General features: G+C 37.7%; 1 protein-coding gene across 5 annotated transcripts in view; it reads left to right on the top strand.

Annotated features, from left to right (window-relative positions):
- The window catches only part of arhgap21a (Rho GTPase activating protein 21a), a 193,651-nt gene that overhangs the window by 175,003 nt on the left and 3,044 nt on the right, over positions 1 to 15,604 (top strand). For 4 of the 5 annotated variants that reach the window (XM_078234109.1, XM_078234117.1, XM_078234127.1 and 1 more), the window contains 6 exons: positions 619 to 692; positions 796 to 885; positions 1,293 to 1,418; positions 1,526 to 1,567; positions 4,703 to 4,808; positions 7,277 to 7,308. In XM_078234109.1, the coding sequence (XP_078090235.1) occupies positions 619 to 692; positions 796 to 885; positions 1,293 to 1,418; positions 1,526 to 1,567; positions 4,703 to 4,808; positions 7,277 to 7,308 (470 nt within the window). Of the gene's footprint in view, positions 1 to 618; positions 693 to 795; positions 886 to 1,292; positions 1,419 to 1,525; positions 1,568 to 4,702; positions 4,809 to 7,025; positions 7,127 to 7,276; positions 7,309 to 15,604 lie in introns of all 5 variants that reach the window. The other variant, XM_078234146.1, reaches the window with a different exon arrangement.

Genomic DNA, 15,604 nt, shown 5'->3' on the forward strand with positions numbered 1-15,604 from the left:
AAGTATGCCATTATGTTCAGGTGAGGCTCGTACTTTGAAGCAGACAATGCAGCACTCTTACTGAAGGATCATTCATATAGTCTTTGCTTTCAAAATACACTAACTTATTCACCCTACAGTTTGAGCTTAATTTTAATTTACTTAAAGAAAAATTGATGGAGTCGTTATTTTAATTGTGGGAGCTTTTTCAAGTCTGGTTCACACTGTTAGGGCCTCATATGAACATGTAACAGGTGTATAATGCACATGTTTAGTGATGCTTGGCAATTACTATTCACAGTATGATATCTTAATCTGCTGATTTTTTAATAGTGGAATTCTCCAAAGAATGTATATTTATGAAGTGTTGGCCAGAATTTTCCAGCCGTTCCTGCTGGCTGGATCTTCTGGTCCCACTCATTGTGAACCCCTGCTGCGGGTCTCCCGGTGGTGGGATGTGCATACAATGGGAAATCCCGTAGATAGCAGTGGAACCAAAAATTCCTACCGCCAGCCAATGACGGGCTACCTCTGCGAAGTGTCGCGGGGCACGGAAAATCCCACCCATTGTCTTTGACATTGAGTTGCCAATTTCACTATATTTAGAATTGACATTCTAAAACAATTTGTGTGTTATAGACAAATATGCTGACTTCATAGATGCCAACAGAAAGGAGGATTCAGTGGATAGACTCAGGACCTTAAAAAAATTGGTAATTCTCATCCATGGCTGATATAAATCTACAATTTGTAAAGTTAATATTAAACCTGTTATTTAAATACTAATTTTTTTTGTTGCTGCTAAAACTGTTTTAGATCCGAGATTTGCCAGATCATCACTATGAAACATTAAAATTTCTGTCTGCACATCTGAAAACAGTAGCAGAAAATTCTGAAAAAAATAAGGTATTTCTTCTCTCATTTAAAACGTTGTGTACATTTTTAAAAATTATGTGACAATTAGGAAAGGCATGGGTTTGTCAATTCGTCTCCAAAGAATGAGATTTTGACTTGAAGCAGTGATGATTGAACTGAATTCTGAAGAACAAGAAGTTAATTTTTAAAATCTGAGCTGATGGCCCAGATATTCATTTGTTTATTAGTAACTCAACCTTGTAATGTCTCAGAATAGATTTAGAGAGATCATTATAATTACTTGTTTCTAATGAAGTTATAATTGAGTAATGTGTGTTCTGTGACAGCATTGTTGTCAGTCGTTAATCACAGTATGCAGTTAGTGTATGCAGATATTGATGTATTGTGCTTTCATGTAGCTGGTTGCTTTCAAAGATGTAAAACTGTTGTGCCCTCAGATGGAGCCCAGAAATCTGGCAATTGTATTTGGCCCAACCCTCGTCAGAACATCGGAAGACAACATGATGCACATGGTCACTCACATGCCAGATCAGTACAAAATAGTGGAAACGCTCATACAACATGTATGTTTGTTTATTTGTTTTGCTGCACTTTACCATTGGCATTTTGCTTAAGATCGTTTGTTTGAACCAGCAAACAAGTTACAACAAATATTGATTTCCTTTTTCAGTATGACTGGTTTTTCACTGAAGGTGGTGATGAAAATGCAACCGTAAGTAGTAATAATTTCAAGGCATACCTAAAGATGTACAACAGACCAAACTGGAACTGATGTCAATCTCACTCAGTATCCTTATCTATGATAATGATGGTTTTAGTAACCCCTTTCCAGGTGATTTTTTTTTTTCTTAATCGATTTTTCATTATACATTTATTTTGTCATAGTTTTTAACCTTGCATACACACACAGTGCTCCTCCAATACCTGCGTTTACAAAGTTAAAATATTTTGCTGTTAAAATTTGCTGGTTTGATATTATGCAAATTAGTCATTTTAAATAAACAAAGACGAAATGTAAAAGATCTGCTGGAAATTCAAAGGTGCAGTGCTGCTGTTTGTAAAGATAATGGCACTTAGAAGTGAAGCTTTTAAAGAAGCAGCTGTGCAGCATTCATCTGTTGCTGTTAATATTCCAAATTTAGATGGGTGCACCATTCCAGAAAGATATTAATTATTATTGAAAGAAGAGACATGTCAAAACTTTTCATCTTGCACATATCAGGACATTCGCAAGAATACCAAATGTAAAGGAAATAACCCTTTAAGTTCAACCCCGCAAATTCACACTATAGAACACTGATTTTGTGTGAAGTAAAGGGATGAGGAAAGATTTTATTAGCTCTTGATATATATATTATTTATTTGAAAATTATACGTGCCTGGTAGAACAAGTATTTTTCTCAATGTGAATAAATAATAAGTTGTAATATTTAAGAGGCTACTAAAATCTGTCTGTTCTACTCTAAGCGTTACCAGCTGAAATCCAAATGAAATCCCTTGCTGCATATTTTTAAGCCGTGCTTTGATCTTTCGCCATGAGTATTAATTATAAATGTGTGATGCTTCACTGTGAGAGAAAAGTAAGCTCTTTTAACAGACTGTCATTATTTTGGAAGAATGTTATTCTTGCCTTTCACGTTTTGGAGAGTTCTCTATAGTTTTTTTGTGACTGATTCTTCATTTAAATTCTGAATTAGGTCCAGAAAATCTCTCCCAATTTAGAGGAAGAGGAGGGAGGGGATCTCCTACTGGATCCTGAGAATTTCTCTAACTTCATTTCAGATATTGACTTTTAAACAGATATCTGTGATTCATGAATATTATTGAAACATGATACAGAATCAGAGCTGAAGCAGATAAAATTTGTAATAATTATCATAAAGCTTAGTTATACAAATGCCTCAGTGTTCAGCATAGAGGCACAATCAGTAGCGCCTTTTTAAGGACTGTATTTATGATGCTACTTGCAGCATATCTAACATTGGGTTTAGAGAAAGGACCAAATGTGGTTCTAAAATAAAACCCATACTGTTATAAATATTGGCACAAATAATTGTGGAGGGGAGTGGGAGGAAGAGAGAATGGTAAATAATTATGATTATTTGCTTTTATCCACTGTCAGTGCCTGGTATTCAGCCCTCTACCTTGGCGCCTGTATATAATCACCATTGCAATGTTAAATCTGACATTCTTCCCCAACCAAGAGAAAACTAGGAAACTGTTGTTGAGCCACTTAAAAAAATAGCACATCAACCCTTCCTTCTGTCTAGCTTCCTAGAAACTACTGGTGTTAGCGAAGCTAAATATTCAGCATGTCATTGTCACCATGCAAACTGTCAAGATTCTTGCATGTTAATAGAATTTATAAATGGTAGGCTGAAAAAGCATAGTTGCTTTCAGTATTAGTGCCAGTCCTTCAAGCCTGGCAATTAGGATCACCACTCTGATCTCCTATACTAAAAAAGAGGAAAAATAAATTAAAATTGAACTTGATACATTTGTACATCTAGGCTAAAGAAGTTGTAATTTTGAGTTCAGTGCCAGCCTTTTCAAAAATAACTATGAAAAATTTTGGAAATCAAGGACATGACAGTGGGACTTCTATATAATCAGTGCGTTTGTGCATTTTCATTTGCAAGCCATGGGAAGATTTAACACACAACACTCTGCCAGACAGAGTGACCAGTTGTCTTGAATGCCGCATTTCCTCAAATTTTGGTTTGGTTTGATATCAAATATCTGTACTAATTTCTCTCCCTTGGATCAATCACATTAGTATTGAGTTTGCAAACCAGTGATCCAGCTTGTACAGTAGATCTCAAAGCCCAGTATAGCTTCCCTGCCCACTTCACACTGCCATCTACTGGCTGAATAATCAATTTACAGGAAATCTGATCTAAAATGTGCATGTTACTTTTTTTTACAAATACTGTCATCTTTAAAATGGAGTTAAACTATATAACACAAATTGAATTTTCCTAGACATTTTTTGCACCATTGTCAAAACTAGACAAATGGTGTTATGCTCCTAATTAGCCATGTGTTTCTGATTGTTAGAAATCATGCATTTTACTGCCACCCTTTAACTTTAATCTTGGCACAATAGGGAGAGCCTGCTTGTCAAAAGAGAATTGAGTGTTTGCAAAACTTAGCACTAAACTCATGAAAGACACTGAATTTGATGAAATAAAAATAGTTGTCTTATAGAAGGGCGGCACAGTGGTTAGCACTGCTGCCCCTCAGCGCCAGGGACCCAGGTTCAATTCCAGCCTCAGGTCGCTGTCTGTGTGGAGTTTGCACATTCTCCTCGTGTCTGCGTGGGTTTCCTCCGGGTGCTCCAGTTTCCTCCCACAGTCCAAAAATGTGCGGTTTAGGTGGATTGACCATGATAAATTGCTCCCAATTGTCAGGGGGTTAACAGGGTAAATATATGGGGTGACAGGGATAGGGCCTGGGTGGGATTGCTGTTGGTGCAGACTCGATGGGCCGAATGGCCTCCTCCTGCACAGTGATTCTATGATTCTAGAACACTGAGGAAAACAATCACATGGGTTTTGGATGATAAATGACCCAGAGAAAAATTATGACCCCACCCAACTGCCAATTTCATTACTTATTCATTGTGGAGTAAACGTTCATAGGTTTAGTTATTGCTCTTAAGACAAACAACGTACCTTTTTCAGACCCTGGCTCGGGCATTTCATTGGTGAAGATGTGCTAGTAAATGACAATTTTACCATACTGACGCATGTAGAAGTTTAGTGTTCATTGGACTTGGGTTACTGGTGTGTTTTTTTTCCAGTAAAAGGAAAACAACTTTCTGATCTTCTTACTCTTGTGAATGTAGACACCAGTCCAGGAAGAAAGCACAGTTGATACACAGCCAGTGCCAAACATAGATCATTTGCTAACCAACATTGGGAGAACAGGAACTACTCCGGGAGATGTTTCAGGTAACTGCCTGAACAAGACACTGCAGAGTCCGGTTACAGACAGTGTCATTGTTACTGACCAGCTTCCTACAGAAGTAGACAGTTCAAGATTGAAATGCTTGTATTTGCCCATTCAAAGCTGCAAATACTTGTAGTGGGGGAAAAATTGCTACATTTTGTGAAACAACTATAACCTCAAATTATTTATTTAAGTGTTCAGAGCTATATTGTTTCTCGGTTATCCATGAATACAGTTTGTTTTTAAAAGACAAATGATTTATATAGTGCTGTAATATTGATTTTCTATATATCTAGATATATATATATAGTGTGCTATGCACATTTTTAAGTTATTAACCATAGGACTGAAATGTTTTCAGGAATCTCAATTTTCATTTTGTATATGGTGGCATACTTTATTGGTCATTATTGCAATGTTATCTGAAAATGAGCTTTTCATTTAAAGTCTGAAAAGTATAAAGCTAAGATTTCATGGCTGGATGCTTGTTTTTTTGTACTTTTGTCTGATTTCATTTGTGGAATTGTGATGTGTGAATGTGTTAGTTGGACAGTATCACTTTTTTGTCAGTCCTGGGACTGGATTTAAGTTACCAAGTCGAATCTGCATTCAAGTTATTTAATGTCCATTCTCCAGCCTGTTGTAACTTAACGAATCAAATGATTCTTATTTTGGACTGACAACTTCATTGGGTTTAAAATAATTGAAAACAAAACATGTAAATCTAAGGCACTTTAAAATCATGTTGCATTAATTTAATTATATGAGATGTGCAGTGTAGTTTGAACAAATGAATGAGAAAAGAGATGCTGATTCTTTAAAGTAAGTTATCCAATGCATAACTAAATGCACTTAAAATGTTTGGTTCAAGTAATGTGATCCCAGCTGAATTTTTATTATCGGAAGAATGTTAGAGAATTTATATATACCAAAATGTGCAAGTTTTGTGACCGTATTCTATAAATTGTTATTAAAATTGCACAATCATTTGTACTTTAGTGTGGTAATTTTGAGTGTATGCTGTGCCTTTTATTTATCTTCTTACCTTACTTTCAGTATCATTAACCTAGGCCTGGTTTGGAGGATGTTTCTGTCCATTGTGTGAGCTTGTCATTCCTACCCACTGTCGTACTAACTAACCCAGCATGTTCTTTTCCCAAACTTGTCAGCTTTGTCACATAGCTCCTGTCTGAGTGTTAAAGGGTTTTTTCCAGCATTTACACTACTGATCTTGAAACAGGCGAAGTTGGAGGAGTCTATCACACTGTGATGTCACTGATGGATTCTGTGATGTCACTGATGGACAGCTGGAACTGTAGGAAGGAGGAGGATTGTTGCCCTCAATGTAGCTGCCTAGTCTGCAGAAACCCCCGTTTCTTGTAAATGGAAAATTATCGTCTGTGATGTAAATTTGCTGTTACGATTATTTTAAAAAGACCAATACTACTTTCTTAAAGTCTTTCTGCTGTTTCTTATCATTTCTGAAGCAGACCCTGAGGAGAAATAGCATGGTATGGTCTATTAGTTTTTATAGTCATGTAGCATAAACCATGTTTCAAAAGGGGTGTGGCTGGGGGCTGAGCTCTTTGGTCTGTATAACAGACTTGCAAAGTGAATTGCAGGGCTAGTTTTATTCTACTAATAGTTTTAAAATATGGAAATATACTTAAAAAAAAAACAAATTCGGAATTTTGCTAGCCCCTTTCTGCCCCCTCTCATAATTTTATAGCCTCAGTTGTTGCCCCATAGTAAATCCCTTTTTGCAGCTTTCATTCTACATTTCATTGTGCCCTCTTGTCAAATTTAAAAGTCAGATGCTACTTTATGGGTTATAAATAACTCCAATTGAATCTATCTGGAATAGTTTTCATTACAACTAAAATAAAATTAAAAGTAGATTATTTTTGTATTTGAATTCTATGCATTTTTCTTTCAATTTACAATTGCTTACCTTACTTCCTTATGGAGTGTAATCCTTGCAAAGTCTCTTTTAAAGTGACATTTTACAGTTGTAAACCCCTTAGCCTGTTTGCATGTATTTGTGTAGATGTAACTTGGAAAATTGTGTATTTGGAGAGTAGGAGTACCTTAGTATTAATAATGCACATAACCACAATTAGATTTTAATAAAATGAAAGAATGAGTTCTGCAAATGGATACAAAAATAACTTGTTTTAATATGTACCAATGTTTAATTAGTATTTATCTTTTTTTTAAAGAGAACAGGGTCCCTTTGCCATCCCTCTCATTGAGCTGGTTTTACCCACAATTTCACAGCATACTTTCATGGTGGTGGCTGTCTGTGCTGCTTTTCATCTCAGTGAGCTATAATTCTCCACTCTGTGCCCTTTTTCTATTGCAGTCATACAATTTTCTATGAATTATAATTTTGCTTCATAATTGCAGTGAATATTTGTGTTTTTAATTATGTGTAAAATAAATGTAATACCATTTTTCTTGTCTCTTACAGATTCAGCCACTAGTGACTCCGCAAAATCTAAGGTGAGAACTTTAACTGCTAAAAGATGTCTTTGAAACCTATTTGCTAATTGTCAATTATTAAAGGGTATAATAGGAATGGCTACAATTTTTATTTCACAACTTGGATAACGCTCCAAAATAGGTTTTCAAATTATAATAGTTCATAGCTTAGCTTCAACAATGAAATACTAAATTATTTCATGGCTATTATGTATCATTAATTAGTTTTAAAGAACAATGTTTGTGCAAAACATCTTTTGCATTGCACAGAACTCCCCATGACTCCATTCAACAAAGAGCAGTAGGGTTCTCTAGTGCCCAGGCCGATAATTATTTCCCAACCAACATCACTAATTCAGATTATCAGTTCACTTATCCAGTTGTTTGTGGGGCCTGGCTGTGCATTGGATTGCTCATGCATTTCCCGTATTACAACAATGACTATGCTTCAAAGAAAACAACTCAATTGATTGTAAAATATTTTGGGATGAACTGAAATCATGGAAGGTGGTAGGTAAATGCAATTTTTCTCATTATATCTAAGCCCCATTGAGCATTCAAAAATATCACAGTACATTTTTTCATCCAAGTATGGCCATGTACATTTTACATCCTTTCCCTTAAAAACTTACATTAGCAGTTAATAAGTTTTGACACTGAATTAAAGTAGATCAGGAAAGTATTTTTAAGAACCATTGTTATTTGGGTTACTTTCCCTATACATAGGTTTTAACCTTGCCCCTTGCCTGCTTGGCCCCAATGCCTGGCCTGGAGTTCAATCAATTGTACCAGTAACTAGCTATTAGCGGGTGACAGAAAATGTCCAAGCAAGATTCCCTCTGATTTTCCTTCATGCTTGAAGATGGTCTGGATTGAGAACTGAAACGTTCACAAGTTAGCCTTTTAGCTACTCGGGCCTGTTCTGCCATTCAGTTAAAGCATAATTGATCTGGATCTCGGCTCCATTTAAACTACCTTTTGTTCCATATTCCTGATACCCTGACCCAGTAAAGATCTTACCAACCTCGGTCTTGGAAATTTCAACTGACCTAGCACCCACAATTGTTTGGGGAAGTGAGTTGTAGATTTTCACAACCCTTTTTGTGAAAAAGTACACTCTCATTTCACTCCTAAATAGTTTAATGCTGATTAATGTTGTTGGTGCAGGCTCGATGGGCCAAATGGCCGCCTCCTGCACTGTAAGCATTCTATGATTTTTAATATGTCCCCTTCTGTATTTCCCCAACAGATTAGATAGTTTTTAGAAATTGTTTTATTTTATTATCTCGCCCCTCCACTCTAATCCTACCCTAACCCCTCAACTGCATAATCTGAAGGAACCACAAGCCAAAGTTTATGCAACTGGCCCTCGTAATTTAACCCTTTAGGTCCTGTCATATATATCTCATGTTATACTTTCTCTCATGCCCCGAGCTCATCTTTTACATGAGGCGCTTGACTCTATTCTAGCCAGGTGGGATCAATGACCTTTGTGTGAGAGCTGTCACTCAGTTGGGAGCCATTCCGCTTCTGAGTCAGAAGATTGTGGGTATAAGTTTTACACCAGAGACTTGAGCACAACTTGACAGTCCAGTGCAGTGCTGAGGAACAGCCGCAATGTCGGACAAGACATTAAAGCTATTTTTCTCATGGTATAACTATGATTACACTTCAGAAGTGCTTATTTGGCTGTAAAGCACTTTGGGACATCCTGACATTGTGAAAAGCATGATATAAATGCAAGTCTTTTTCCCAAGTGTGGTCATTGCGAGCTGCAGTGACCACATCTGCAGCAAGTGTTGGTTGCTCGAGGAACTTTAGCTCAGAATTGATGAGCTAGAGTCTGAGCTTCAGACACTGCAGCACATCCAGGAGGGGGAGAGTTACCTGGATGCTTTGTTTCAGGAGGCGGTCACACCCAGTAGATTAAGTATCTCAATTCGGTCAGTGGTCAGGGACGGCAGGGTGTGATTGCAAGTGAGGCAGGTAGAGGAATCCTGAATTCAGGAACAGAGGAGCCTCAGCTGTTGACCTTGTCCAACAGGTATGAGATACTTTTGCTCCCTGTGTGGATGAGGAAAAGGGCTGTAGGGAGAATGCACTGAGGTACAGGAGGCCACTCGAGCGGGGAGCAAGAAGACAAGTGGTGGTTGTAAGGGGATTCTATAATTCAGGTGATTGATACCATCCATCATCAGCAGGATCGAGAGACCTGCATTGTATGTTGCCTGCCCGGTGCTAGGGTGAGGGACATCTCTGACCGGCTTGAAAGGATATTGGAGTGGGAGGGGAGGATCCAGTAGCTGTGGTCCACTTGCGACAAATGACATAGGCAAGACTAGGAAAGAGAACCTATTTGGTGATTATCAGGCATGAGGAACTAAATTAAAGAACAGGTCCTCAAGGGTAATAATCTCTGCATTACTACCCGAGTCACGAGCGAATTGGCATAGGAATGAGAAAATTAGGAAAGTAAACACATGACTAAAGGCATGGTGCAGGAAAGAGGGGTTCCATTTCATGGGGCATTGGCATCAGTATTGGAACACGAGGGATCTGTACTGTTGAGACGGTCGTCACCTGAACCGATCTGGGACCAGTGTTCTAGCGGAAAGGATAAATAGGGTGGTCACAAGGACTTTCAACTAGCAAGTGGGGGGGATAAGAAGGGTAAAACTACAGGAAGTATAATGGTTAATGGGAAGCAAAGCAGGTTAGCATGTGGGGAGGAGGGTTCAAGTACATGGAAAATTATGAAAAAAGTTAAAAGGAAGGAGAACTCGATATTATTAATGGAGATGTTGGGATTCAAAAAGAAAGTATAAACTCTAGCATAAGGGCACTTTACCTAAATGCTCGTAGCATTCGAAACAAGGTAAATGAGTTGACAGCACAAATCATCGCGAATGAGTATGATTTAGTGGCCATTACAGAGACATGGTTGCAAGGTGGTCATGACTGGAAGTTAAATATCCAGGGTATCAGATTATTCAGAAGGAGGGACAGGAAGGTAAGGGAGATGGTGAAGCTCTGATATTTAAGGATGACATCAGGGCAGGAGTGAGAGATGATATAGGTTCTATAGAGAAAAAGGTTGAATCTATTTGGGTGGAAATTAGAAATAGTAAGGAGAAAAAGTCACTGATGAGCGTAGTTTATAGAACACCAAATAATAACATCACTGTGGGATGGGCAATAAACAAAGAAATAACTGCTGTATGTAAAAATGGTATGGCAGTTTACATGGGGGCTTTTAATCTGCATGTCGATTGGTCAAACCAGGTCGATCAAGGCAGCCTTGAGGAGGAGTTCATAGAATGTATCCACGATAATTTCCTCGAACAGTATGTAATGGAACCTAAGAGGGATCAGGCTTTCCTAGATCTGATCCTGTGTAACGAGACAGGAATAGTAAATGATCTCATAGTTAGGGATCCTCTCGGAAGGAGCAATCACAGTATGGTTGAATTTAAAACAAAGATGAAGCATGAGAAGGTAATATCCTACTCCAGTGTGTTGTGCTTAAACAAAGGAAATTACAATAGAATGAGGGAGGAGTTGGCTAAGGTAGACTGGGAGCAATTAAGGAGCAGTGGAGGATATGTCAAAGCGATTTTTCAGAGTGCTCAGCAAAAGTATATACCAGTGATAAGGAAGGACTATAGAAAAAGGGCTAATCAGCCATGGATACCTAAGGAAATAAAGCAGAGTATCAATTTGAAAGATAATGCATACAAAGTGGGAAACTAGAGGATTGGGAAATCTTTAAAGGTCAACAGAAAGCCACAAAAAAAGCTATAAAGAAAAGTAAGATAGATTATGAGAGTAAACTAGCTCAGAATATAAAAACATAGCCATTCCTTTTCATTTCATATATTTATAGAAACTTTTGCTAAGGTAAATATTGGTCCTTTAGAGGATGAGAAGGGGAATTTAATAACAGGAAATGGCTGAGCCATTGAACAGGTATTCTGTGTTGGTCTTCACAGTGGGAGACACAAATAACATGCCAAATATTGATGACAAGAAGGCTATGGCAGGTGAGGACCTAGAAACGATCATTATCATGAAAGAAGCAATGTTGGGCAAGCTAATGGGGCTAAAGATAGGCATGACTCGTGGTCCTGATGGAATGCTTTCCTCCTCCTACACCATTACTTTAAATCTAACAAGGATCCATCAGTGACCCCTCCTATTTCTCATACATGCTACCCTTAGCAGCAGCGTCTGAAAACAAATAGTCAGATTCCAGTATTCACTGGTGATATCCATCCCCACCTCCCGACCACCTCTCTCAACTCCATAATGGTTAGCAAGCTGTAACTAGCGGAGTGCCACAGGGATCAGCTGGAGCCTCAACTATTTGCAATCTACATCAGTGACTTGGATATAGGGACTGAGTGTTTGATAGCTAAATTTACCTATGGCAGCAAGATAGGTAATAAAATAAGTTGTCAAGAGGAGGTAGAATCTGCAAAGGGATAAAGACAGGTTAAATGGGTGGACAAAATTTGGCAGATGGCGTATAATGTGGAAAAATTAAATGGAGGGAGATTGCAAACTGGGATCTGGGTGTTCTGGTACGTGAATCACAAAGTCAGTATGCAGTTACAGCAAGTGATTAGGATGGCTAATAGAATGTTGGTGTTTATTGCCATGGGAATGGATTATAAAAGTAGGGAAATTTTACTGCAACTGCCAGGACCTTGGTGAAAACACAGTTGGAGTGTTGTGTTCAATTTTAGTCTCCTTATTTGAAAAATGGTGTAATTGCATTGGAAGCAATTCAGAGAAGGTTCAATCAACTCATTCTTCCGGAGAAGAGCTTTATGAAGAAATGTTGAACAGGTTGGGCCTATGCCCATTGGAGTTTAGAAGAATGAGGGCAGGGTCTTATGGAAACATATGAAATCCTGAGGGGACTTGATAGGGAGGATGTTTCCTCTTGTGGGGGGGAAACCTCAACTAGGGAGCACCATTTAAGACTGAGATGAGAATTATTTTGGGGTATTGTTTTTAGCCTATAATTTTACCAGTAATGTACCTGTAAAGTGCCTTGTGACATTTTTACAATGTTTAAGAAGCCTTTTAATTGCAATTTACTGGTATTTTGGGAATCTGTTCTGTACTCCCACCAAGATCAATATCGGGTTAGTTTTCCAGATGGGGTCTGACCAAGATTCTGTGCAATGAAGCATTACTTACTCACTTTGTATTCCAATCACCTTGAGATTAAAGACCTGCATGCAATTAACTTCCTTGATTATTTTATCAGGGTGGTAACCAGACTCAATGTTTTAAATTAAATTGTTCTATTGGCATATGAATTCCTAGCACAAAATGTACTGCAGCCAATTTTAAAAAAATCATATTTGTAATTGGACAACTTGTCGAACGTAGTAAGTTAGGTCTGCCTCCTTTTCCCTTTCCCTGTTCTATCATGTTACCTGATACTTGCTTGGAATTTCTACATTTTCCCACTCTAATAATGCCAGAATCCAGGCAGAATTGACTGCAATAGAGGAAAAGATTGCAGAATTTAAACCTACGCGTGTTCTGCCTCTAACCATTCACAATTGAGTTTCCATGATCCTTTATGTTAGTTCAAAAGTTATATCGCCCAAAACCTGACGAACTGGCCATGTGCCCGGCCAGAATAGTGAGTTTCCACTGATTGCGCCTGTTTGTGGATGTTTATCACAATGTGTCCAGAATTTAGGGCACACAGGTACCTATGGTCATGTCAATCCATCATTAATGACCTGCCGCTGCAGTGACCACCAGTCAATTGAAGCCTCCCTTGGATCTGTTTCTCGTAATGATCCTATAATTACTTTTCAATTCAGTTTAAATTATTTCAGATTTGGTCAATTGATCTACCATGCATAAGATCTTTAACCAGCAGTGGAAACCACTGACTGTTTATTCAGTTGTAACAACTATGTGAACATATTTTCAATTTATATTAGTTTAGCTCAGTAATCCTAAAGCCTCATTAGCCATGTTTCAATCAACAATTGATTATGTTCAATTATGCTGCTCCTTGGGCTGGTAGATAGGCAATTCTACTTGGGGCTTTTGCAAATGACTTTGCCTAATGTTACGTCAGTAAAACTGGCATAGTATCTAGCATATTGTGGATGTTTTTTCTCGATAGTGACCTGGCGTTTCTGTAAGCAGCACGATATTTACAGGATTAGACTCGATTCTTTCAAAATCATGTATATCCCTGTGTCACATGAAGGAGCACAGGAACAAAACTATTCAATTGTGCACAACCCATGTGCAATTGCGTACAGATCTACAGATCCAAAACTAAGAGCCCTCCTGATGATATTTTTTTAAATGAGGTCATCTTTAGACTTTTAATTGTGAAATAGAAATTATATTTTGAGATTCATCTCGTGCCTTTGTGCATTATTTGTATTTCAAGATATTACTTTGCTTAAGGCAAAGAGAAATAATTTTGGGAATCCATTTTGTCTTTTGGGGGAGTGTAAGGGAAGCAGGTAAAGAAGATACCTTTTAAATATTCATTGGCTTGAAGCTCTAATAATTGAATCAGTTTCCTTTACACTGGGTTTTCATTATTAAATATGAAAAACCTGCATTAAAAACATTACTCAAAATAGTGCCTCCTTTGTGGTAATGTACCAATGAACGCCATGTTATATGAGCACCTCACGGGTATAATTTGAAAATATACTTTCAAAAGTATTAGTATGAGAAACTAGTAGTTTTACTGAAATTATGTAGAATCCTTGTATTTTTAAGTACTATTGTTTTTTTTAAGTTGTGTATTCAGAAGGAGTAAAACAAAGTCCATGAAACTTTGCTGTGGCCTGTGCACTTGTAATTTTATCTAACCTTTGCATCTGCACCTACTTTTCTGCGAGGTTTTGCTTCCTCTTTGCATATTTTTGTTCCATTTTTATGTTGAATTTTCCCCATTATTCCTCTGTCATTATTGCTAATAAAAACTGTATGTAAACTTGTCACTCCACATTTGCACCCTCCAGCCAGTAGCAACACTGTAGTATCTCAATTTTATATTTCTCATTGTCTCAGGCTTTATTGCAACTCTTATTTCTCCATTTTTCAAATCTCTATGTTTATCTGCACAAAACATCGAAAGGTTGAGAATGTATGATTTTAAAATGGATTTTGAATTACATTTCCAATACTCTGCTCCAATTATTCCTTGGCCTCCAATCTCCACTTGGTCTTTGTACAATCACAACGGACAATCAAAAAGCTTAGATGAAGCTCAGAACAAATTTTGGTCTCATTCGTAGTATACATTGCCGACAAATAATCACTTCTAATATATGGTAATGTTAATTTCATGTAACATGCATGGGATGTCATAGGTCTGCTGTTGGCCTGAATATAAAGATTTCACTGCATTACAATTAGCATCTTTGCATGTTTTAGAGACATGTATAAACAGGGCGATCCATGAGGGATAGTGCAGTTGCATGGTAGCCTGTACCTCACATGCGGGATTTGAATGAGGTTGACGATGTAGAATTTTGGATGACCGAGCACTATAAAGCTAAGCTGATACTTCAGCAGGACTCCCTTTTGGTACCAGATTTGGAACTACGACAGGGCCATCACATCTCTTTCATAGGTTATGCTAGGTTAATGGAAAACATATTTCAGTAATGAGCTTGTAATGTTTTTGAATCTGAAACAATTGCAGTATCCTCTTTGTGACTAGATTCTTCTTTGTTTTGTATTGTAATGTTTGAATTTTATTTGTGGTACCACATGGGTTCTTAAAAGTTCCAATATTTTAGACTATCTTCAAGTGTATAAGTCAAAGTTGTATTGTGTTGATCAATTATTGCTGCTCTATGCTGTAGCTTTATTTGACCAGGTGTATTCTAGAGGGTATAAGAATGACATGTTGGACTGGCGGGGATCACATGGTGAGATTGTACCTTCAGTATCCTATTTATCACCCTATTTATAGCAGAGCTCTGGAGCCATCATTTGCATGACCTGATTCATAGAACTGTCCTGTTTATTCTATGACCAATTGAGAGAAACAGGAGAGACTGAAGGAGCACTTTCTCTTTCTCTCCTATCTACTAACTACCCTCTCTCTCTTCCACCACCCCGGCTCCAAAAAATGTCTCTTCATCTGCTGTTTCTATGACTGATGTATTCAAATCAGAAAACAGAGAAAATCAGATATTCAAAACAGAGCACCCAGGAAATATTGCATGGCTAAAATGGTTCTGGTTTGCATTCTTGCCTATCCTTTTATATTCTCAGCAACACTACCAAATGACAAAAACATGGGCATATG

The sequence above is a fragment of the Mustelus asterias genome, chromosome 2 (assembly GCF_964213995.1).
Source record: "Mustelus asterias chromosome 2, sMusAst1.hap1.1, whole genome shotgun sequence".
NCBI classification, from domain to species: domain Eukaryota; kingdom Metazoa; phylum Chordata; class Chondrichthyes; order Carcharhiniformes; family Triakidae; genus Mustelus; species Mustelus asterias.